Here is a 24,319-nt window from a genome sequence, read left to right as displayed (position 1 = left end):
ACTCAAAACAATCCTAAAGGAAAGTATTTGGAATATTTATTGTAATATAATTTGATATAAAAATACTTAATTTCCTCTGAATGATCAAATCTCCCAGATATCAAACCTGGGGAAGGCAGCAGGGAACATAGGAGAGAAAGTACAGAACGGTTGTCACATGCCAACATTTGAGAAGACCAAGGCATCACCCTGGCCTACCCCCAGAAGACCTGAATGTCTTCTGTGCCACTTACTCTAGTCCCAGGTCCTAGAAGTGCAGGCAACATACTGGTGGTGTTAGGTATACAGATACATTCCACAGACGAGGCTGGGGTGCTTTGGAGGTCCACTTTGGAAAACTACATGTTACAGAAATGCACTGTTGATGTTTAGAAAATAAATCCACATATGTAATGCTGTGGGACACCTACCTTTCTTTGCCTTTGGGAAGATACAGGGCAAGAGTTGATGGGCCATTGCTTCCTCTAGCAAGCACAGTAGCCGAGTGAGTAGGCGGTAGAACAAGAGGGGGCAGCAGGAACTGGGTAGCCCTACCCTGAGCCGGTTAGTACACTCTGGCCTTAATGACCACACAGTCCTAGCCTAGGCACAGCATGGCCTTTCACCTTTCATGGTCATGGGACAATTTCTTTTCCTTTTCTCCAACTAAATGAACTGCCAAAATACCCAAACTTGAGCTGAGTGTTGCCCAAGAGACCAAGCAGAGGCAAACAATTTCCAAATTATATAAGCAGAAATCCGATGGCTAGAGGAGGGGCCAGGGGTTCTGTGAGGTTCCCTGAACAGACTTGTCCTAGGAAGGGGAATGCGGGGTAATTTCAACATTGTGGGTAATATAATAAATTAATCAGAAGCTTTCACAAGACACTCAGCCTCACTGAAGCTCAGGTGGAGCTGGGAAAACCAAACACCAAGTAGAAACCAGCTGACTGGTGTGAGGTACTGTAGTCCAGTCTCAGGCTCCGCAGTTCCGTGGCCAAACACTCAAAGGCCTCTGGCTGGCTGCTCTGCAGGGTTCCCGGAGCCATCAGTAGAGTTGGTTTTTCAATTGATGGAGGACGCCAATCACGATCTCTCGTAGAGTCTAGGAAGGACAATGTTCGGGTGACTGCACAGGCCTTTAAGATGCTCTCTAAGATAGTCACCTAAGGGCTGCATACAGCCTGGTGGAATACTTACTTTTTCTAGTACTCAAAGAAAAAGAGGCAGGGCTGGGGAGATGGCTCAGAGGTTAAGAACACTGGGGATTCTTCCTGAGTTCAACTCCTAGCAACCACATGGTGGCTCACAACCATCTATACTGAGATCTGATGTCCTCTTCTGGCATGCAGGTGTACATACACATAGAACACTCATATACGTAAAAGAAAAACAGAGGGGTGCTGAGCTAGCTCACTCAGTAAAGCCTCTTGCATGCAAGCCTGGTAACCAGAGCCTGAGCTCCATGGAACCCAAATAAAGGTGGAAGGAAAGACCTGAATAAAAAGTTTTCCTCTGGGTTGGGGAGATGGCTCAGCAGTTAAGAGCACTGTCTGCTCTTCCAGAGGTCATGAGTTCAATCCCTGGCGACCACATGGTGGCTCACAACCATCTGTAATGTGAACTGATTCCCTCTTCTGGCAGATGTAAATGCAGATAGAACACTCATATACATAAAATAAATAAATCTTAAAAAAAAAAAAAATTTTCCTCCGAGCTCACACTCAAAAAGGTATTTGGACGGTGGGGGAATGGAGGGTGTCTCAGTGGTTAAGAGTACTTGGTTGCTGTTCCCAGTGGATCCATTGCCCTCTTCTGGCCTCTGGCATTAAGTATACACGTGATACACAGATGTATGAAGATAAAAACACTGGTACATAAAATGTTTTAAAAGGAAAAAACCCTGAGGTCCTACTTTTAATGTTCTAACATTTCCTGAAACAAGATGGTGACAAAGATGAGTACGTCACTGGTATAACTGGTGTGCTGGATATAGGTGTTCACTGTAACAGTCCTTAAGTGTTGCAGTGTTTAAAGTAGTTCACAATGGAAATGTTGAGAAGCATAAAAGGGGGAACCCTGAGAAAAAAATGACCAGGCCTAAAGAGCAGAAGATAGCACAATAAAAAGCCCTGGACTACAGCAAGGTGGACATGAGGTGTCCTGTAACCTGAGTCACCAATGACATGGACCAAACCTGGACCTGGCACTGAGTGCTCGCATCCTGCTTGCCAGATGAGACCTTCCTGGGCTAGGCAGCAAAGCGAAACAGACTAAGCTTTGTCGACACCCTGAAGAAATGCAGTGTCAGCTACACTGCTCTTCTGAATGGCTTGACCACTCTGCTTGGAGGTAGTAGAGAACCTCAGACCCCATGCCCCCCGTGTGAGTCACATACCTGTGGCTCACAATGCTCCTCAATCCAGCTGAAGACACAAGCTGATAACTCCTGGAAGCTGGCCACCGAGATGGAGGCGTTGAAAGACTGGAACAGGGAGTCCATGATGCCTTGAAATACGTTAAACTTGACCTGGTCAGAGACCTGGTCCTCTCCCTCGTGAGGGTTGTCCTGATGCGCCTTCACAATTTGCTCATAGTTTCTGAAAGCATGCAAGCAAGCAGGGCTGAGGTGCCACAGCAGTAAGTCAACCTGAGAAGCGTGGTGGGGTAATTCTAGAGTTTAGGGATGCATTCAACATCGGCCAGACAGACAGAAACCTGTTTTTCTGACAGGTGTATTACTTCCTGTGTGTCTGTTAGATGTTCAAGGCTGATGGGGCCAGACAGTCCTTACAGCAGCCACCCTGGAGTTACTACTACCTACGTGCCTGCTCCACTACAGCCTGTGAAGGAGCGCACTGGAGCTGACCGCCGCATACCCCCGGCTCAGCGCGCCTCTTACACTTTCATTATCTTCAGGGCTGTGACATCCTTGCGCAGCGTGGAGACTTCTTCCTCCTGCTTTTTCTTCTCCTTGTGTAAAAACTGGATGTAGTCAATGGCTAGAGTAGGGGCCAAGAGAGGGGCTTGGGTGCCAAGGAAGTCTGAACCAGAAAGATGGCTCATTTTGTTTCCCCATCCCCTACAGCCCAACTTTCCCATTACAGCCACCACCCCTGCGTCAGACCAGGTACCAACCAATACCACTCCACAACCCACCCACCTCCGCCCCAGTCATACTCTTCTGAAGAACGATGGCTTTGCTGAGTTTTGGGGAGCCAATGGAGAAATCCTGCTGTTGGCAGGTAGGGACAATGGTCTGTAGATCATCATAGCCTCTCTGTGAAAACAGCAGGAAAATGGATTTCTTAGCTCAGGAATAAGACAGGGCTAGCACAAACTTGATTCTAGTTCCATGCTCAGAAACAGCATAGAGGGCTGGAAGGAAGAGGTGCGAGCACAGAACTAGCCCAGCTCCCGCCTGGCCCCCTGCAGATATCTGGGGCTGAAAGGCCCTCCCTTGCTGCCTTGGGTGCAGGCTCCCGGTCACCTTGATGGCATCCCTCCTCTTCTGTTCAGCCTGAGTGTGCGCACGCCGCCTCCGGTCTTTGTAAGACTCCTTGTAGGACTCTTGTTGATAATCACTGTCCTCATCATCTAAACTCAGAGACAGGAGCAGGGAGAGGTCACTTAAGGGTCCACAGTCAGCCCACCTTTCCCTAGTTGCAAGAACCCGGTGCCCAGAGATGGTGAGTGGAGACAGCCTAGTGTCTTGGGTGGGGTGAGAGTGTAAGATGGGCTTGGCACGGCTCCAGCCACCCCCACGCAGTGAGACGGTGGAGCTCCCTATCTGGGAAAGCTGCTAAGATGACGGCATTGCTGTTTCCCCAGATGTGTGAGGGGGCTGCCTACCTGTGTTGGGGACGGAAGAGGCACTGGTGGAACCGATGCTATTGGCTCTGGACACTACACTCCCCTTGTGGGTGCTCTCTACAAAAAGTCCTGGAAAAAAAAAAGGCCTCAATCACCGAGGAGTGGGGCACGCTGCCAGGCCTCACCTACGGGCACAGCGGCATCAAATGCTGCTCTCTCTCCATCACGCCAAAGCCAGCCAGCACGGGCCGTCCATTTCACGCTGCAATGCTCCTGGTCCCTAGTTTCTGCACTGCCCACCGGGCTGTAATTTCTGGCTCACAAAGGGGCACCTGGATGCAATGAACACGACCAGCTGTCACTGCTTCCATCATTTCCCGTTCTAGGGCAGGGGAACCAGGTGTGACCCATGATTGCTTCCTGCCTACCCTCCAGCTCCTCCCTCCCTTCTTAAGCCAAGGCCTTGGCGCAGTGACAGTGGACTGTGCTCAGGTGTGGCTGGCAAGACCACGAGAATCTCTAGAGCCAAAACAGGGGTAATTCCAGACGCGGAGACGGCGGCGGGGGGGGGGGGGGGGCGACTCACCAGGGTCCAGGCTGTTGTCGCTGTAGGCATACTCGACCTGCAGCATCAAGCAAGGGAGAAGCCTGTCAGACCTCCGCCTTTAGAAAAGGCGCGGGCAATCCGCAAATGCACACACCGAGAGTGAGGGACCGCAGAGTCCTCCCAAAGCCAAGCCTGACTAGGCCTCGGAGGCACCGCCCCTCTGTGCGCTCCCCGCCGTCCCCGCCCCACCTCCCAGGCACAATCCCTCTCCCCGCACACACGCCCCGTTTGTCTCCCCACCTTGGCGCACGCCGGGTGAGAGCTGTCTTCTCTGCAGCCCCGGAGCCCGGACAGCAGGGGAGACTCCGGGGATAGCTGGGGAGCCCCGCGTCTTCCGGACCCCTTACGTGCACGAGCCCGACCCGCCCTCCCCTCGCCGGCGTGCGCGTCCGCGGAGCTTGCCTTGACCCAAGGGTCCTCCGGAGAGGCGCCCGGCTCCGTCATCGTGGACCTACCGAACCGGAAACAAGCCAGCGGACTGTTTCCCCGGCCTCCGGGAAGAGGCGAGGCCCGGTCACGTGACCCAGCCCACCAATCCGCAACCACGGGCATGGGCCGTGCGGAAGCACTGCGCTTGCGCGGCTTCGGTTATTAAAGCCTGCTGGCGGCGGCGCAACCTGGCTCCTTCGCAGCACTGCAGGCGGTGTCAGCCCCGGCGGGTCCCTGCTGTCCTCCGAATGAGAATCTAGAATGGCGGTGATTTTCTCTTCAACGGAGCACCCTCAAAAACATTGTCAGAAGGGCTAGACGTGGAATTAGCTCGCTGGTAGAACCCGTGAGAGCCCTGGTGCCCGAAAAAATGGTCTGTTCACACGCGCAGGGCTAATGGGCTAATGGGGGCCAGCAACTGCAGCGGGGTCAAGAACTTCCCCAATGTCACAAGATCTGATCCGATGTGGGCTTAATGCCACCTACAGCATTCACCTCCCAGCACCAGGCTGGGGCTGGTGTCTAACCGGGCCCTTTGTGGTATTAAGCATTGTAAAAGGCCTTTTTAAGTTAGGCTTAAAGTAAAGTCTGTAAAATACTCAAAAGCACGAAGCTGGTCACTGATAGATTGACTCCAAAGGCTACATCTGACCACAGCACTCCCTAGCTTCCAGCTCAGGCCTTGCCCCTGAATTTGGAGCCCAAAGATCCAAAGACACTGGGGCAGGAAGAGAAACGACACAGTTGAGCACTTGGAAACATCTTTAATTCGATGACTGGGTCCAGTCCTTACTACAACCCATCCACACTAGGTAAACATCACATCCACCACCAAAACGTGGACAGAACCCTAAAGGGGACTGCTACCGATTAGCTGTGTCCTCATTGCTGGCCGAATCCCAGCACGCTAGGTAGACTTCCAGGCTTCTGTGACCTGCACAGCTTAGCCTGAAGCTCTTGAGGCCCGACACGGGCCTCAACATCAAGGACCCCTTTCCTCACCACTAGGTCTGTTAGTTCCGGGGGCCAGCTTGGCGCCACAGAAGATCCACCGTCAGTTCTGGGTCTAGTGAGCCTGACGGATGCGCTTCTGCAGAAGATTCCAGGCTTTCTCCACCTTTGGCCAGTCCAGAAGGGTAGAACGGACAGGGTCAGGAAGAAAACCACGCAGCCTTCCCTTCCCACGACCCACTCTCTCCCTTTGCACCGACCTGGCGCTGTGTGACACGTGGTTCCCACATGGTGCTCAGGACCACGTGGCTCTGCTCTACCAGCTGCTGCCCGCTCATCTGGTTCTGCAGCCGGCTGTGAGCAGCCGCCTCGCTCAGTCCATCCCGCTCAATGATGCGCTGGATAGCCTGGGAACAGAGGACACGCTGATGGGGGGGGGGGGTCCTGGCTCAATCGGCTGGCTCAGTGCGGGAGGCTGCCTAAAGTGGGCTCGGATGGGGTGGAGTGGGGTCCAGGTACCTCAGTCTCAGGGATGATAATGGTCCACACCTCATGCACCATGTTCTGCCAGCCGGCTTCAAGCAGCATAGCGGCATCAATGACACACAGAGCCTTGCCTGTGGAGAAACCCTAGCCATTACCAGCAGCATCTTGACACCTGCTACCGGTCAGCGAGTGCCAAATACAGTCCTAGGTAGTGAATGGGGCCAAGGAAGCTCCCACAGGTGATCACTGCTGAATGATCCCTCCTTGGCTGTTCCACTGTTCCTTCTACCTACTCACCTTTAGACAGTGCCAAATCCATCTCCTCTCGGGCCAGCTTTGCAATGACTGGCCACACGATATCTGTGAGGATCTTCAGCAGCTTCTGGGGACGGGTAGGGAGGGAGTGGGCAGAGGTTAGCTTCCCTGAGAAATACAGCCAGCCTGGGGGCGGAGACTGGCTTCTTGTGCCAGACCAGGGAGTCCACTGGATCCTGCCCATGGATCTTGTGGTAGCAGCTGAAGAACTCTTGAAGAGCTGTGTGCTTACCTTGTTCCCAAACACCCGGCTGCCCAGGACCTTCCTATTGATGGTACTGTCTTTATGGAGAATATCTGGGTGACAGAGAATGAAGGCTAAGCAAAGAGATCAGGCCACCTTCTCACCTCATGCCACCTTCACCCATCTCCAGTTAGAACCTGGTCCAAAGGCTTCTACCACAGGCTGGTAGGCAGGCCCCCCGGGGGCATAGGCTCGATGGCCCAGTGTGTCAGTGTCGATGACGTATGCTCCCAGGTTCTTCAACCGCTTAGCTATGGAGCTTTTCCCAGAGCCACTGATGCCTGTCAGCCCAATCACGTAGAGACCTCGGGGGACCTCTGGCTGCTGTTGGAGAGAGACAACAGGGAGGTCAGGCTCACGCTTCCGGTGGAGAGCCTGTTTCTGTCCTTCAGCATTTCAACATGCTCAGTCAGGGAAGGAGAGGAAGAGGAGGAGGCGGCTTACATTAGGAGGTTTAAGCAGGTTTCCCAGCATCCGCTGCCGAAAGCTGGAGGAGCTGACCTTGTCCTCTTCACTTTCGCTGTGGCTTTGGTCCTTCAGCAGTCGTATCTGGTATAAGGTAAGCTCCTCCATGCCCTGAGGTGAAGGGAAAGGGAGGAAAAGGGAGTAAGAGAAAGGTGAATGAATCCAGAGCCCTAATCTGCCCTTTACTTTACCTATCCCTCTCCTCCTCCTCCAATTTCGGAGGCAAGTTCTTTCTGGTTTTTTCCACCCCAAACCCTCTCTTCCCTGCTCTAGGGCCACAGCCCTTCTGACAGGCCTCCCCCTTCCCAGTCCCTTTGCCGATCTCCCTCAGGGGTTACGTTCTCAAGGCGGAAGCGGTTGACGGCCATCCCCCCACGATAGGTCTCCTCGCTGATCACCAGGAACTCCAAGGTGGGGTCGGACCCAGCAGGCCCATAGGGGTCCAGCAGGGGGTTGATATCAAAAGTCAGGGAGGGCTTGACGTCCACCAGGAACTCATTCAGATGTTCCACACGCTCTGCATAAGGCTGGAGCAGCTCAGGGAGCACTTTGCCTGAGGAAGGAGCAGAGAACAACCGTGAGATCTCTTTCCACTGGGGTAGATGGGTGCAGGCCCATTTCGGGAAGAGTGTCCCTAAACACTGAAATCTCCCCAAGCAGTGGCAGCAAGAAAGGGTGGAACTGGGACATTTGGGGGGGGGGGACAAAAGGGAGGAAACGAACAAGCACAGTCACTGCGGGGGCTGGCACGTACCCAGAGAACAAGCCACCAAGGAATGACTACAGAGAAGCAGCACCAGTAGGTTATCAGCCAGGTGGAGAATCCCCAGATCTGTTCCATTCACCTCCTTCACTGTGCATGGCAGTGCTGGGTCATCTCCACTCATCTATCCCTCTATTCTCAGAGCTGGTCCCTTGGAGAACCATCAAGGACAGATTCCTTGGTTCCCATTTGGGGAGTTCTGACTTGTGTAAAGGTGACTGAACCACCTTTACACTGAGGATACCACATGCACTCATTTAACAAACATCTCTTGGCAACAGCAGGGTGTCAGGCATTGTGCCACTTTGGGGGGGTGGTGGTGGTACTACCATCCTTTCTTGATCTTGGCACTGGGGGAGGCGGGGAGACGTAATGGGTGTCCTCCACTGCCCTAGTCCAGGGCCCCTCTCACTCACTCTTCAACAGATCTTTGTCCGCTACTCCCACCACAAGCTGCTCCTGGGCCAGCACACACGCAACACTGAGCAACACTTTGTGGGCATTGTGCAAGCGGTCAAAGGTACCACCCACGGCCCCGCGGCGGTAGCCACGCACAGGCTGCTTTGGCGATCTGCCCAACACGGTAGCCGGCCTTATGGTGGAGGATGAGGTTGCATTCTGGGACTCCGAAGACAGTTCGTCGGTCCCATAATCCGGGTACAGCAACACAGAAGACAGCTGTGGACAACAGCTGTAACAGCTGGTGGCATAACGCTCTAGCTGTTGTTTAACAGGGTTGTACTGACTTCCGTCCAAGGTCTGGAAGTCCGTTAGGACTACTTCTGGAGGGTGGGCCAGATTCTGGACCGAGGACAGTACAGGCAGAAAGGTGTTCTTGGTTTGGATATTGGTCAGGAGAATTCTGACATCCAGGTTCCTGTGCAGGTCGGCGCCAGTGTAGAGGTGCGTGATGAAATCCAGAACCTCAAATGTGGCCTGCAAAGGGCTGGCCTGGGGCTGAGTGGGTCCCCCCAGGGTCATGCCCGGCTGCAGGTGCACATAGAGGGTGTGATTCACTAGACGGGCCGCCGAGGTCAGGATGGGAAGCAGGCGTGGGACCAGGGCGGTCAGCGGTGTTGTCAGCACCAGGAGGCCGGAGCGGAACACGGCCATGCTATCCTGGCCTGCAGACAGTCAGGGAGACGAAGTGAGTGACTAGGCGGGCCGAGCAAGGGAACTCGGACGCCGGAGGAGGGACCTGGAGCAGGGTAGGGGGCTTTGGCTGACAGAAGCCCGGATCCTAGCAGGGGTCACCGGCTAGATAGCCCTGGGTCATGGGGCTGGGGCTTTAGGAATCCTAGCCTCTCTTGTTAAGCTGAAGCGTCATCTGATTAGACTCGAAAGCTGGGACTAGAGGGGACGCTGTGGCTCGGGCTGCTTTCCTACTCTTTGGGTTCTTGGGATTCCGCTCCTACCGTAGAGGCGTCCTAGGCTGCGGCCCGGAAGCACTACCCTCAATCCTCGCAACGCGGAGCTACGGGAACTCGGAGCACTCAAACAGCGCAACGCCGAGCTATGGAAAGAATTCTCGAGAGACTTCTAGGGCAGGGCGCGTCGGGGCGGGGCTGAGCGCAGGAGCTTGGAGGATGCGCGAAACCCTGGCACCGGATCCCTTAGACTGGCCGGAAGCGGGCAGGGCGGGCTGCAAAGCCCGTTTCTCGGCTCGTTGGTGGCCTTTGCTTCCTCCAGAAGGCTAGCAAAGCCAGGACCTCTCCCAGGGTTCCTTCTCAGTGTCAGAGATGGGGACAGTGGGGTCACATTACCGTGCCTGCTCCGGGCCAGTATTCCCACCAAAGCTACTAGACAGCTCTACCCAAATCACTTCACACACGGGAAATCGGATTTCTGAGTGTTTTGGAACACCTGGGGGTGGGGTTGTCGTGGCTTTTGTAAGGCTCTCTGGGCGGCCGGGCGCGGTGGCGCACACCTGTATATCCCAGCGCTAAGGGGAGGCAGAGACAGGTGGATCTCTGAGTTAGGAGCTAGCCTGGTGTTCAAAGCGAGTCCAGGTCAGCTAAGGCGACCCAGAGAAACCAGGTCTCGAAAAACAACAACAAGGAAAACAAGACTCTGGGCGTCTTGCAGCTTTGCAGGACAGGCGATAGCAGCTCAGCGTGCTATCTTAGCAGCACGGCAGGGCTCTCTGGCCCAGGGGGAAAGAAAGACCTAGAGGTCAGGATTCCCAGAGAAGCTGGTTGTGGAGGGGGAAGCCAGATAACCATCAGAAAACATTTCAGGTAAATTATCCACAGAGATCTTAAAAAAAGGAGGACAACCCAGCCTCAGGCTTCCCTGTAAAGAGAGGAGCGTGAGCCTGATTGACACCACAAGGCCCTGGCCAGGGGAGGGCAGGAGTGGTGCGGCCAGACAGGAGACAAAAAGACCTGTAGTGTGCTGTGGTCCGGAAATCTGGCCTTGAAAAGTAACGAATTTGTTAAGGAATCCAGCTTCTTGCAGGAGACAGTTCAAACTGGATATTAGAGAGGACTTTAAGGGAGTCAAAGCAAATGCGAGTTTTACATTTGGCACAGTTACATTTGTTTTGATACAGAATCTAATTGCTTAGCTTATATAAGATTGCTTTTGCTCAGTGTGTGTCCGTTCTCGGTGTAAAGGATAGAACAGAGAACAAAGAACAAAGTTCACTTCATAGATGATTCGTGAGTCTTGGGACAGGCTGAATAAATAATAAACCCTGAATACCTCCAGTGGCGATCAGACGAAGATTAAAACAGGCGGGGGGGGGGGGGAAACCCGTACTGGAGGGGAAGGAATATTTTTTTTAGGTAGGTCAACTCAGGAAAATAGCAGAGACCTGTTAATACAATACAATCAGAGATCAGGGAAAACCAGATAAACCAGTTAGCAGAGGCAGGGGGATCTCTGTGAGTTCCAGGCCAGCTGGATCTGCAGATCGGGAGTTTCAGAACACACTGAGAAACCCTATCTCAAAAAAAAAAAAAGAAAAAGAAAAAGAAAAGAAAGACACAGTTAAGGAGGTCCCAGGCTGGCCTTAACTATGTGGTGAAGGGATGATGACTTTGAATTTATCTTTTTTTTTTTTTTTCCTTTTTTGTTTTTCTGAGACAGGGTTTCTCTGTGTAACAGTCCTGGCTATCCTAGACTCTTTTTTTGTAGACCAGGCTGGCCTCACAGAGATCTGTTGCCAATGGCTTCCAAGTGCTGGGATTAAAGGCATGTGCCACCACTGCCCAGCTTTTTTTTTTTTTTTTTTTTTTTTACTATTTATTTTAGGTATTTTGCCTAAATGTAATGTGTACCACATGCGTGCCTGGTGCCCAATGGGGACAGAAGAGGGCATCAGATCTCTTGGAATTAGAATTACTGTTGTGACCCACCATGTAGGTCCCAGGAACTGAACACGGGCCAGGCCCTCTGAAACAGCAGCCAGTGCTCCTAACCATTGAACCATCTATCCACCCCCTCTCCTCATGGCTCCTGAGCAGCCCACATTGGCTGGACCCTCTTGCCTCCACCTGTAAAGTGCGCATCAGAGCAGCTTCCTTCTGTTTACAGCTCACGAAGAAGTCAGACTAGGAAGTCAAGCCTAGCAGCCCAGGCCTGAACCCCCAGGACTTGGGATGGGTCAGCAGGATAAATCAAAGACATCCTCAGCTACATAGCATGTTCAAAGCCATCCTGGGCCACATAAGACACTGTCTGAACAAAACTCAAGGTGATCCTAACAGTCCTGGTTGTTAAAGTCTCCCCCAACTTGCTGGTTTATCAGTTAAGATGTTCTTATACTTCAAACCTGAAGACCTGAGTTCAGTCCCTGAAACCCATCACAGAAGAGGACTAAGCTGTCCCCTGATCTCTGTACCCTGTGCGATGCTGGAATGTGTTCCTCTCCACATCAGCACAATAACGGTAATAAAGACACTTATTGGAAGAAAAACTATACATATCAGGCCCCATCTTGACCAAGAAGGGTTTGCACTATTAAAATGATTCTGAGAAGGATGCCATTGGCCACACGCCTTAGATTCCAGCATTCAGGAGGCAGAGGCAGGTGGAGCTCTCTGAGTCTAGCCTGTGCCATGAAATATAATGATGCCGAGGGGGCCGTGCCATGGCGGGCCCGTGCTAAAGTAGGCCCCTGAGTAATTGCGGCACACAACAGATCTTGTATAAATAAGGAGGTTTATTGGGGGAAGGGCGAAGAGGGGCTAGAGAATAGGTCCAGGCAGCCAGCTAGCCAAGAGGGCAAAGAGAGAAGGGCAGAGAGGAAAAGAAAGAGGGTGACTACAGCAGGAGTGGAGGGCGCAGGCGTGGGGGGGGGGGCGGGTCCCGACGGGATGTGCTTCCATCTGGCACACCGGGCAGTGGCAGATGATGACATAAGAAACCGCTAGGTCCCTGAGGGCAGGCCAGCAGGCCAACAGCTGCACACCAGCTCCCCGCTTCAAAACCAAAACAAATTCTGAAACAAGGACTCTGGCTTAGTTCTTTTCCTGGTAACTTGATTCAGACACACACTCCGGAACGCAGATGAGGGCGCTGGAGACCTCCTGGCGCATGAAGGCAACGTAGCTGCTGCCGCTGGCGTCCTCCGTGCGCATGCGAGCCAGCGGCAGGAAGCGGTCCGTGGAGAAGTAGCGCAGCGCGGGCTGCGGGGCTCGCAGCGCGGTCAGGAAGACCTGCGGCGAGAGGGGCAGCGTGTGTCTGGAGGGCAGCCCCGGGGGCGCATCATCGCGGGGACCCCTCCCCCCCGCCTGGAGACCGCACCCACCTCCACCACCTCCTCCGGGTCCTGCGCTTGCCTCAGGACTTGCTCGTAATGACCCTGGTAGTGCGCAAAGAGGTGACGCGTCTGGGCATCTGCTCGCTCCAGGGCCCCGCCGGGGCCGCCTTCCAGCTTCTCGTGGAAGGCTGTGAGCACTGCCCCGCACTCGATGAGGCTCAGGCTGTGGGGACAACCGCGGCGGCCAGTGAGGAGCGGTGATCCCAGGCTTGCCCTCGCTCCACAAAGGGAGGTCGGCGAAAGGGGCAGAGCCCTCGCAGCAGGTCCTGACAGAACCATGGCTCCTGCAGGACCGGGTGTTGCTAGAAAAGGGCTCTCCTGTCCGTTTGGGGTCCATTCACCCACTGGCTCCGTTTACTCATCCCAGTATTGCCTAAAGAGCTGGCGTGGCCTGTGACCCGAGATAACCTGTCCCAAGGGCCCTGTGTGAGCTGCAGGAGAAGGGCCAGAGGCATCGCTGGAGAGCGTCTCCAAGGTCTGAGGCTGAGGGGGTTCTGGAGGACTAGTGACTCACTGGACTCCAAAGAGCGGCAGCAGGATCGCCAGACTCTCGCACAGACCTTCCACGGCGAACTTGCTGGCACAGTAAACTTCGTGGAATGGCAGCCCTAGGGAAGGGGGACAAGGTTGTAGAGGCCTTGCCGCTTCCTCGCCCTGCTCTGCGCCCCCCTCACTCTGTCCCTTTCGCTCACCCATCAAGCCTCCCACACTCGCGGTCACCAGCACACGCCCGGAGCGGCGCCTCTTCATGTCTGGCAGAAAGGCCTGCAGCATCCTAATGGTCCCGACCACGTTCACGTCCAGCACGGCGCCCACTGCGTCCTGCTCATACGCTTCCAGGGGCCCGAATAGGCCGCGGCCCGCATTACACACTGAGGGGAGAGAGAACAGACCCCACTCGCGCACCCCTCTTCCTAACCCCCCCCCACCCCCCAGTTATCCTCCCATGTCTCCTGAACTCAGGACCTCCTGGTTTGGACACTGGATGATGGTGTTTCAGGGAGGCTCACCCAGCACATCCACACGACCCTCCGTCACGCGTGCCTGGGCAGCGGCCACAGATTCTGAGTCTCTGACATCCAATTCCAGTGTCTCCAGGGAGCCCGGAGGGCATCCCCGAGCCCGCGCCGCCTCCAGCAGCGGTCCCTGTGCCTTCAGGTCCCTCAATGTGGCATACACTACAATTTGGGAAAGGATGAAGACTCGTCACCTCGCTTACCTCTGGGGGCCTCTTCCCTGGCCTCCATGCCCGTCCTCTCCTGTACCTTTAAAGCCCTGGGAAGGGTCAGAAGCCAGGCGAACAGCCAAGTGCAGGCCGATTCCGGAGGAGCAGCCGGTGATGAGCACGATGGTACGGTGCCTGTCCATGTGGAAGAGGACTGGAGTTGAGAGCAGGGAGGGTCCGAGTGGCAGGCTGGGCTGGCTATCTGTTTGGCTCTTCTCCTGCCTGCAAGCGCTCCACCTTTTGTTGTGTCTGCTCGAAATCTCAAGGCCAAGTCAGGCCCCTGGCAGGCTTTCCCCACCCTGCTGTGGTCAACCAAACTGTCTGAAGTCAGGGGAAGCCCACAGGTAGCAGCTGGGTTTCAGGTCAGAAGGGGGCAGTGCTATGCAGATCTGGCCACAGGGGAAATGCTTCTGCCCAACGGATTCCTTGGGCCTTTTTTTTTTTTTTTTTTTTTTTGAAGCACGGTTTCTTTGTGTAACAACCCTGGTCGGCCTTGAACTCACAGAGATCCATCCGCCTCTGCCTCATGAGTGCCAGGATTATAGGCCTGTTCAACCCCCCCTGGCTGGGACTTCTTGTTTTTAGGGCAATCAAATTGACCAAACTGGCCTTGAACTCAAGAGATACCCATCCACCTTTCTCTCACGGATGCTTGGAATAAAGGCGGACACCCCCGCGCCCAGCTGGGACACCTTGTTTTTGAGACTACCAGAGACCAGGCTGGTCTTGAACTCAGAGATCCACATCTGCCTCTGTTCCTAGAGTGTCAGAACTAAAGTGAGTGCCAGGATGTTCAGCCTCATGTTTAGTTTTTTTTAATTTTTAATTTTTTAATTTTTTTTATTTTTATGACAGGCTTGTCTTACACCCTCGGCTGCCTTCAAACTTATGATGTAGCCGAGGCTGGCCTTCTGATCCTCCTGCCTCTATACCTTTTCAAGGCTGTTATTCCAGGTATGAACCAGCATGCCCTCAGGGACAGGGACACTTGTGACCAGCACCTTATTCTTAAGTTGGGGATACTGAGAGGGGGAAGCTAGGAAGGACTCCCTGCGCCCCAAATTAAAGGGTCCACTTGCACACCCCAGGCATACTGGCAGCATGAAGCACTCCAGTTTAATAGATCCAGGCTGATTCAGCAGTTTATTGCCAACAGAAAACAGTACTTTAACCCCCAAAGCTGGGGTGGAAGGGAGCACCTCGCTTCCCTCTAAGCCATCAGGGTCACTCACTGTCATATCTTGGCCCCTTCTCCAAGGCATAGGGAGCGTCTTGGGCTTGTTGGGGTTTGAGGACCTAGGCCAGCAGGTCCCTGGATGTCCAGTCTGTCACAAAGAGCCCGGGGGTGGTATTTGAGGAAGATCTTCTTGGCTAGGTCCACAGTGTCCCCCTGGGGCTGACTGGGATATCTCTTGTTGTTGTTAACGAAGGCCTGCTCTAGCGGAAAAACCTTCTTCTCAAACTGGTGCTGCTGGAAGGGGACACCTCTGGCTAGGCTGTGAGCCAGAGTCTCCAGGAAGAGGCCCCAGCGTGGCTGGTAGTAATCAGCCACCAGTCCCGCCAGCTGCTTATTGGCATAGTCCAAAATGTTGCCCTCCGGCCCCCAGAGGGTGACCTGGTAGCGGCTGTTCTGTTCATAGAACTGGGCCTCAGCCTCACTCACGGCCACTGCCCTGGCCTGATCCAACCAGCTGCCCAGCAAGAAGCGCCTGTCGCTAGCCAGCAGCTCATCTAGGGCAGGCAGGAGCTCGGAGACCAGGAGGCCACCAGCCCTGAGCAGCCGGTCAAGTTCCTGGTTCAGGTACGAGGTCCTTGCCTCCTCGTAGCACAGGCTGACCAGCTCCTGCACTGCTTGGCGGGTGAGGTCCAGCAGGTCGTAGCGGAAGGCTGGGCTGGCGCTCAGGTTGGGAGCAGCTGCTAACAGCAGCCGCCAAGCCTCGAAGACATCCGTTCGGTTGTACCAGACAGTGGTGCTCATCTGTAGGGATGGCCGCTTGACCAGGGGGCTTCGGTTGTGCCCGCTGCAGGCCTCCCCAGAGCAGTTGTAGATACTCCTGAGTAGCAGCCTCCAGGACGCCTCCGCCTCCGGCTGGGAGACGCCGTATCGGCGGCTGGCGAAGCTGCTCACCCAGGCCGCCAAATCAGGCACAGGGTCCTTGCGCCAGCCCAGCTCGGCCATGAGGGCGTAGACCACTTCATTCTGGCCGATGCCCTCCGGGGCTATGCCGGTGCCTACCATGGTGGATTTGGGGAAGAGGCGGGCCGCCTGGGGGCCTCGGTTCACCTCCCCGAGGGCTCCAAACAGGCCGTGGTTACCCCCAAAGTTGTGAAGCATGCACCAGATGAAGGGCTGGCCGTGGAAGGAGGCCGTGCGGGTGTAAACAGGGCGGCTCTCAGCAAACAGGTCCAGGACCAGGAGACGACCGCGGGGCACAGCCTCCAGCACGGCCTTGACCTGTGCGGGGCCCCAGAACTGAGGCTGGTGCTGGAAGAGCCAGCCTTGGAGAAGCCACAGGGCATCAGGGTCCACTGCATTTGGGGGAAAGACACAGAAGAGAGGTGCTGAGAGGAGAGGGGTAATAAGGTGACTGTCACAGGCCGCACCATCCCCCATGGCTGATCCACCCGCCGTTCGCCATCGCTGGGACCCTTCTCCCCATCCTGCCTCCTGAAACTCCCCAACACCACTTATCCAGCTTCTTGGACGTCAGAGCTACCCAGAGAGCTTAAGACACGGATGCTCGGGTCCCAAACTATGGACCTGCTCAATCTGATCCTGGGGCTGGGCCTGAGAATCCTAAGAAGATCTGGCAGCATTTTGAGTGTTTCTCAATACTATCAGCCAGAGCTCAGCACCCAGTGTGGTTAAGCAGGATAGCATGTGGGCACAAAGGCCTGTTGAGCTGAAGAGTGCGCTATCGCCAGGGTACTGGTCCTCATCCCACCACTCCCCCTTCCTGACCTTCCAGGGCTTTTCCTCCTCAAGCACCGTACCAGCGGTCATGGCCTCATAGACTGCTGAGGTGGCTGCGGTGAGGTAGGAGGGATCCGAGGAGGGAGGCTGCATCTCATTGAAGGTGTCAGCCCCATAGATGTGGTCTGTGCCAAACTCTCTGGTCAGCTCCCGGAGGAAGAGGCTCCCAATGAGGGGGAACATGGGGTCTCCTGGAGCCAGAAGGAAGGAGCAGGAGTAGGAGCAATTGAAATGTCCCCAGCTCCCCAACTGGGTGATGTTGACCCGTGGGAACACCCTGTGGAGGAAAAAAGAAAGCTCGGCGTTGATGGAGGTTGACACAGCCCTCCAGTTGGCGTTGTTCTCCTCACCAGCCTCACGCCTGTGGCTTTCTGGAAAGTGTCTGGGTCCCTCACGCCCGCAGGCTTACTCAGGCTGCGTCCCCTGTGTGGTATCAATCCCTCCATTCCCAAAGCTTATCCGTCTAGTTCTAGTCACTGTCCCTGGGAAGTCATCTGTCTAAAAAGGCTCAGCCCCCTCCCTTCCTCCATCAGTGATCTCTCCTTAGGAACAGAGCCATGGGCACATTTGTCACTGCATGCCCAGGACCCAGCACAGGACTGGGGCTGACATCTGCAGACCAGTGTTCACTGAATGAAAAGAACGAGGTTCCCACAGCTTGGGGAGCAAGATGGAGGGGTAGCCAGCAGCCAGCACCATGCACTGAGACAGTGGTGCGAGCCAGGGGCTCCCAGGAGTAAAGTGGGTTCCTGGAGGTGCTGGTGAGGCTCCAAAAGGGAGGAGGAGTTTCACCTGGATCTCAAAGGTCTGTTCAGGCAGCCACAGAAGAGAAGACAGAGTCCAAGAACAAGGACAGAGACCAACACAGTCCCTAGGCCACAGGCAGGGACAGCTGCTCACTAACATTCTGTGCCTGGCCATGTATATCCAAGGCTTGAGGACAGCAGGTGAGGGAGCTATCTTGTTAGATGTACAGTTATTATATAGTTAATACCATGTATATTTAGTATATATTTATAAATACAAACATAACTATATATATCTACGTGTGTGTGTGTGTGTGTGTGTGTGTGTGTGTGTGTGTGTGTATGAACTGAAGAGATACTCAGCAGTTAAGAACACTGGCTGCAATTCCAGAGGCCCGGTTTGCTCCGCAGCACCCCAGGGCAGTTGACAGCCATCTGTCACTCCAGCCTCAGGGTATCCGATGCCCTCCTCTGTTCTCCACGGGCATCAGGCATGAATGTGGTACACAGAACTACATGGAGGTAAAATACCCAGACGCATAAAATAAATTAAAACCTTTTAAAATTCGGTGAGGGTTCTAAGGTTGATATTAACGATTTCGGAATACTCTAAGACTGATTTATTTTTCTGCGGGTGAGTGTTTGCCTTCATTTACTCATGTGCACCGTGGCTATGAACTACCCCGTGGGTGCTGGCAACTGAACCTTGGTCCTCTGGGAGCGGCAGGTGCTCTTAACTGAGGCCCTCACCATCACATGTGTATAAAGTTGTAGATAGATAAAGTCTGGGGTTCTCTAGGTAGCTCAGGCTGGCCTGGAACTGGAGGTGTTCCTATCCCAAACTCCTAAAGACCTGTGGTGGTCTGAATAGGTGTGGGCCCCTAGACTCATGTGCTTGAATGCTTAGCCCAGAGAGGGTGGCATTATTAGGAGGTGTGGCCTTAGAAGAAGTGTGGTCACGTGGAGGCCGGCTTTGAGGTTTTGTTTTGTTTTTATTTTTATTTTTTGCTAAACAGGGTTGGGCTTTGAGGTTGTATATGCTCAAGCTATAGCCTGTCACATAGTCTCTTTTTGCTGCCTGCCAATCAAGATGTAGAACTCAGCAGGGCAGTGAGGGTGCCATGAATCCCAGAACTCAGGAGGCAGAGGCAGGGGGATCTCTGAGAGTTATAGGCCAGCCTGCTTTTTTTTTTTTTTTTTTCAGCCTGCTTTATAGAGCAAGTTCCAGGACATACAGAGAAACCCTGTCTCAAACAAAACAAAACAAACAAGCAAAACAAAAAATGGATGTAGAACTCTTGACCCCTCCAGCACCAGGTCTGACTGCTCACTGCCATGATTTCCACCATGATGATAAGGGACTAACTCTCTGAAACTGTGAGCCAGCCCCAATTAAATGCCTTCCTTTATAAGAGTTGCCGTGGTCATGGCATGTCTTCGAAGCAACGGAAACCCTAACTAAGACAGTATCAGGTTCAGAAGAGTGGATCATCTTACTCAGCGGTGACTCCATTTTATAAGCAAGAACACAGGGCCACAGAGCCATCCAATAATCTGTCCAGGCAGCGGCTGACAGCAGCACCAGGAGTCCAGCCACACTGACCTCCAGAGTGTCGGTGTTTACATTGTGCTTTCCAGGGCAAACCTTTTCCCCTGAAGCTGGGTGAGGAGGGACTCAACCTCACCTGGTGATGGCCTTGGGGACATGCCCTGCGAAGGCAGGCAGCACTGGGATCATGCCAAAGGAGCGCATCCGGTCCAGGATCCGATGCTGGGAGGGACAGAGTTCAATGTGACAGGACCTCAGTTGGGGGAAGCCCTGGCTCATTCATGGAGGGAAGTTTCCTACACACCAGGGAAGAGCCCCGAGGCTAGCTCAGCACCCCATCCCTGGGTCTGTGAATACCCAGCACCAATTCCACCTCCCCTCATCCGCTCTTTACCTGAAGGTAGAGTTGCTTGAGGTGCCAGGACTGGGACAGGGGGCCACCCCAGGTGTGCAGGTTACCCATGCGTTCCCAGGCCAGGAAGGCAGGACCGGTGAAGTAGTTGTCGATCTCTGACTGGGTCAGGCCCAAGGCCAAGTACACCTGTAGAGGAGGAAGAGCCCGCACCTAGAAACACACGGACTTCCATCCATCACTTCATCACTTCTCTGTGCTGGGTAGAACTGGACTTTAGCCTACAGGGAGCTCACAGGCCGGGAGTACACACCTGTGAGTAGAAGAATGCACTCAAGGGTCAACTCTGTGGATGGGTGAAGACACGGGACCCATGGGCGCTTTCTTCAGACCACGGAGGGTCTTTGTGCCACTATTTTTAGCTATTTATTTTTGTCAACTTTACTTAAGCTAGGATCATCTGGGAAGAGGAATCCTCAACTGAGAAAATACCCCCCATTGGACCGGCCTGTAGGCAGCCCTGTGGGGCGTTTTCTTGACTGATGAATGATCGATATGGAAGGGTCCTGTCTATTGTGGGTGAGGCATCCTTGGGCAGGTGGTTCCGGGTCTATAAAGAAAGAACTGAGCAAGTCAGGAGGAGCAAGCCAGTGTTCCTCCATGGCCTCTGCTTCAGTTCCTGCCTCCAGGTTCCTGCCCTGCTGGAGCGCCTGTCCTGGCTTCCCAAGTTGCTTTTGGTCATGGTGCTTTGTTACAGCATTAGAAAGCAAACTAAGATGGTCTTAGCTTCACAGAGCAAGGGAACAGTCCAAGACTGACAAAACAGAGGAGCCTTCCCTATGTTTCCCCCAGGGTCTCCTAGGCTGGCTTCAAAACTCACTCTGTAGCTGAAGATGACCTTGAATGCTCCTACTTCTACCTGGGTTCTGGGATGACAGGCATGTCCCCACCCCACCGGGGGAAGCCTCAGTTCTCCAGGGCCCATAGGGTGTGTGAGGTGGGCAGGAGAGTATCAGGGGCCAGTTTGGCACAAACCCGTTGCCAGATGGCCTCCTGGCCACTCCAAGCCGGTGCCAGGTTGATGCCATTCAGCGCCATCCAGTCAATCTCTTGCTCCCAACGGGCCCAGTCCCACCACACGAAGGAATAGCTGTGCGTGCACACATTCTGGTAATAGCGGTACCTGCAGGTAGGGGCACATTACGGGGCGTATATGGAGTCCCATCCGGAACACCTCAGAGACAGCGGGGCTCTGAAATACTACTCTCCAAACACAACAGACACACACACACACACACACACACACACACACACACACACACACACGACAGGGGGTAAAGGTCTCAAAGAGGCGGCCCCTCCGCTGTTTATCCGAGACGCACACCAGGTGAAGCCGTGAGCTGGAACGTCCCTCAGGGCTCCTTAGCCTAGTAGCCAGCGTGGATACACATAACTTCATTTTCATTCAACGCATCCGGAGCTCCTACAGAGCACCATGCGGTACCCTGGGGTGTCAGTGCCAGAAGGCAAAACTGACCCCTGCCCTGATGAGGGCTGTCAGTTCTTACGGGGGATAACGGGGGAAGACAGATGTGTAAAACACATCATGCCCATACAGCATGACAAGTGCTAGAATGAAGGCCGGGGGGCATCCGGAAGGGTCACTGGGGAGCATCTTCAGAGAGGTCAAAGGAGCGACGGGGAAGGCACGGATCACGTGACAGCCTCCGAACTTCTACCATCTCGATCAACAGGGCGCGGGTCATTATTTCCAGCAGGGACCCGGAGGAGCTAAGTGACTTTAGCTCAAGAACACACAATTGGGAGGAAAGCCAGGATCTAAAGGTGGAGACCCCAGAGCCAGCACTTCCTTCTCAGTCTCCCAGGTGTCCATGGCCGCAAGTCCCCACACCCCGCGCCGGGACCTCGCCCACGGTGGACGCCCGGAGGCTGCAGGCAGCTGCGCCAGCCCGCTGGGACCTAAGGCATCCGTACCTGTTGGGCGTGGCTTCGGTCAGCTCTCCCGGCACGGCGGGCAGCGGCCGCGGCAGGCGCAGCTGAGAGCCGGACCAGGCCACCTGGCAGCCGCAGAAGTCACGCAGGTAGCGGTGCAGCCCCGCGGCGGCCGCCACGCCCGTGGAGCCGCGCACACGCACCGGCGTCCCGCCGCCGCCGCCGCCGCTCAGGCTGTAGGTGTCCAGGCCGGGCTCGGCCGCCAGGGAGCGCTCCACCGACACCAAGAACTCGGCCGCCGGCCCTGGCCCCAGCAGCCGGGCCACCAGCTCCTGGACGGCCTTTGCCTCCCGGGCCTCGTCGCCCACCGAGCCCCTGGCCAGAAGGAAGACCCCCAGGACCGCGGCCAGCACCGCGGCTCCCATGGTGCCAACCTCGCAGGCAGACCGCTCACAACAGATACATTTCCCGCGAGGCGGGGCCGCCCGCGTCCAATCGGCTGCGGACCTCGGGCCACGTGGCCTGAAGGTTAGCCTCCTGCTACCCTCGTGGAGGCTCGGTTTCCGGACCCAGACCCCGTGGGTCTGATGACCGTGAGCGTGGCTAATGGGCGCGTGACCGAGCCCTTTCGGGTACGGCTCGCTTTCTTCTGTTAGTCATTTCCAGACGTCCAGCCGCTAAGCTGTTATCCCCCAAACCCTCATCTAATAAATATGTGTGTATTTGGGTTTTATTTCTTATCAGACACTGCCATTGTAACACACTGTATTTGGTAAAGGATGCTCCCAGCTGTCATTTCTGGCCAGGGACCTGGAAACCAAATAAGGATTTTCCTGGGTGAGGAGGAGACAGCTCAGGTAGGTAAAGAGCTTGAGCTTGAGGATGCGTGTTTGAACCCTCAGGACCCACGTAAAGCTGTCCCAGTGGTGGGGCTCTGCAATCCTAGCGCTCCGGTGTTGGGGGAGGTGGAGACAGCTGGCCTGGTGTACAAACAGGAAGGAGACCTTGTCTCAAGGAGGAAGAAGGTAACACTCGGGATTGTCCTCTATTGACGAAAAAAAAAAAACCCATAAAAAACAACAACAACAACAAAAACCCCTCTCACTTCAGATGGACCGAGATAGTTTATTCTAGAGCCACAGCCCAGGAACAGTTTTAAGTCGCCCCAGAGTCCGTGTTCCAACCTGGAAATAATTTGATGGAGTTTCTGTAGCAACAGAGCAAAAAGTCACAAATCAAGACTCTTTTCAAATACATTGGTGGAGACATCAGAGGTGGGTTACAGAGACTCTGGCTGGAAGTCTGTTGCCGGGCCTTAGATCAAATGATGGGAGCCGGCGGGGACTGCTAAATTAAGATACATTTCCAAAGGAAAACTAGCGTTAGGGATGTTCCGAAAGACCCAGTCGTTATGAAGCTGTTAGTTTAGGTCCAGAGGAGGGTAGGTAACCGTGGCTATTGAGAAGGCTGAAAATGGCCCAAGAGAATTTGGTTCTGGGCCTACAAGGATTCAAAGCCTTCAGAGCTTTGAAGTTCTGAGCAGCCAATCAGCACTGTGGAAGAAGGTTCAGGAGAAACTGCTTTCCCAGAGCTTTGGTTCAACCTTCTGCCCATCACTTGTGTGCCAGACACTTACATTCTCTCTCTCTCTCTCTCTCTCTCTCTCTCTCTCACACACACACACACACAGAGAGAGAGAGAGAGAGAGAGAGAGAGAGAGAGAATTTGTCCCAGTGTTGTAAGGTTTTAAGGAATAGTAAGGTCTCCAAAGAGGCATTTTATCTGGAACCCAAGGATGAACAGGAATTTAGAGAGAGTGGAAGGAAATAGCCTCTAGGCAGAGAGATGCATGGACAGACAAGAATGGCTTGGGTAATTAGCTTGGAAGATAACTAAAGCGTGACCACATGAGTACAGTCTGGCCAGCTGTAGGGTCAAGAAGGGCTTTCCAGTGGACCCCCAAAGGGCTGTGGAAGCAAAAAAGGAACTGTCACTTTACCCGACTGGCCTGGAAAGTGAGGAGCAGGGACTTGGGTAAGGCCCAGCGGCCTCAAGAGAGCAGCTGGAGGGGAATGGAAACCCTTAGCTGCCAGAACTTGGAGGAGATTGGAAACTCTGAGCTCTCAGAGCTCAGTATAAGTCCCCAAAGACACCCCAAACCTTGCAAATGCTCAGGCTGCCTGTCTCAGAGGCAGGGAGAGGGTTCCTGGGGCTGGGTGGGGGCAGAGAGCACTGGGCTCCTGGGAAAGACTTTACTTTCTGAAAGGATTCAGGAGCCAGGTGTGGTGGCACATGCCTGTGATCCCATTCGGGAGGCAGAGGAAGGAGGACCCAGGGTTAAAGACTTGGGTGAGTTTGACCAGGCCTGCTGGGGTCTGGGTGGGGTTTAGAGAAACAGTGCCATTCCTGGCTCTCCAGTTCCTGCAGCAGAACAGGCCCCCGCTCCCTCTCAGTTCCCTTTATCTGGAGACTCTCATCCTTTCTGAGGAAGCTGCCTGCTCCAAAAGGGGAACGGAAAGATTTGCTCCTTGGGTCCATCTCCACCCCCATTCTCACAGTAGAGTTGCTGTGTGTGGAGACAGGGTTCCTCTGTGTAGCCCAGCCTGGCCTTTACAGAGATTTACAGAGATCTGCCTACTTCTGCCTCTCGAGTGCTGGGATTAAAGGCTTGGGCCACCACTGCCTGGCTCCCCAAGTTTTTAT

General features: G+C 54.4%; 4 protein-coding genes across 9 annotated transcripts; all 4 read right to left on the bottom strand.

The window, feature by feature from the left end:
* Positions 1–14: 14 nt before the first annotated feature.
* Mlx (MAX dimerization protein MLX) lies at positions 15–5,486 on the bottom strand. 2 transcript variants are annotated; one of them, XM_055619997.1, is made up of 8 exons: positions 4,640–5,486; positions 4,379–4,415; positions 3,832–3,921; positions 3,470–3,576; positions 3,160–3,259; positions 2,882–2,981; positions 2,378–2,579; positions 15–1,084 (listed from the first exon to the last, which is right to left on the bottom strand). In XM_055619997.1, the coding sequence occupies exons 1-8, from the start codon at positions 4,949–4,951 to the stop codon at positions 1,028–1,030; spliced, it is 1,005 nt and encodes a 334-aa protein (XP_055475972.1). In that variant the 5' UTR covers positions 4,952–5,486; the 3' UTR covers positions 15–1,027. The 2 variants fall into 2 exon arrangements, with proteins under 2 accessions (XP_055475972.1, XP_055475973.1); XM_055619998.1 differs by having other exon boundaries at positions 4,802–5,486.
* Positions 5,487–5,572: 86 nt separating this feature from the next.
* Positions 5,573–9,575, bottom strand: Coasy (Coenzyme A synthase). Of its 2 annotated transcripts, none has more exons than XM_055619994.1 (10): positions 9,468–9,575; positions 8,469–9,176; positions 7,628–7,842; positions 7,269–7,400; positions 6,962–7,148; positions 6,813–6,877; positions 6,563–6,647; positions 6,299–6,396; positions 6,040–6,186; positions 5,573–5,945 (listed from the first exon to the last, which is right to left on the bottom strand). In XM_055619994.1, the coding sequence occupies exons 2-10, from the start codon at positions 9,163–9,165 to the stop codon at positions 5,895–5,897; spliced, it is 1,677 nt and encodes a 558-aa protein (XP_055475969.1). In that variant the 5' UTR covers positions 9,166–9,176; positions 9,468–9,575; the 3' UTR covers positions 5,573–5,894. The 2 variants fall into 2 exon arrangements, with proteins under 2 accessions (XP_055475969.1, XP_055475970.1); XM_055619995.1 differs by having other exon boundaries at positions 6,962–7,145.
* Positions 9,576–12,203: 2,628 nt separating this feature from the next.
* Positions 12,204–14,541, bottom strand: Hsd17b1 (hydroxysteroid 17-beta dehydrogenase 1). 4 transcript variants are annotated; one of them, XM_055619990.1, is made up of 6 exons: positions 14,083–14,541; positions 13,828–13,995; positions 13,510–13,689; positions 13,332–13,425; positions 12,806–13,101; positions 12,204–12,713 (listed from the first exon to the last, which is right to left on the bottom strand). In XM_055619990.1, exons 1-6 carry the CDS (start codon positions 14,183–14,185, stop codon positions 12,541–12,543), a joined length of 1,014 nt encoding a protein of 337 aa, XP_055475965.1. In that variant the 5' UTR covers positions 14,186–14,541; the 3' UTR covers positions 12,204–12,540. The 4 variants fall into 4 exon arrangements, with proteins under 4 accessions (XP_055475965.1, XP_055475968.1, XP_055475964.1 ...); XM_055619993.1 differs by having other exon boundaries at positions 12,806–12,980; XM_055619989.1 differs by having other exon boundaries at positions 13,332–13,689.
* Positions 14,542–15,157: 616 nt separating this feature from the next.
* Naglu (N-acetyl-alpha-glucosaminidase) lies at positions 15,158–22,080 on the bottom strand. Its single transcript, XM_055619988.1, has 6 exons — positions 21,659–22,080; positions 20,699–20,846; positions 19,706–19,852; positions 19,448–19,533; positions 17,037–17,293; positions 15,158–16,571 (listed from the first exon to the last, which is right to left on the bottom strand). The coding sequence occupies exons 1-6, from the start codon at positions 22,039–22,041 to the stop codon at positions 15,277–15,279; spliced, it is 2,316 nt and encodes a 771-aa protein (XP_055475963.1). The 5' UTR covers positions 22,042–22,080; the 3' UTR covers positions 15,158–15,276.
* Between the last annotated feature and the right edge of the window lie 2,239 nt (positions 22,081–24,319).

The sequence above is a fragment of the Psammomys obesus genome, unplaced genomic scaffold (assembly GCF_907164565.1).
Source record: "Psammomys obesus unplaced genomic scaffold, mPsaObe1.curated_primary_1811, whole genome shotgun sequence".
Lineage (NCBI taxonomy): Eukaryota > Metazoa > Chordata > Mammalia > Rodentia > Muridae > Psammomys > Psammomys obesus.
This window is presented reverse-complemented; position numbering and strand designations above follow the sequence as displayed.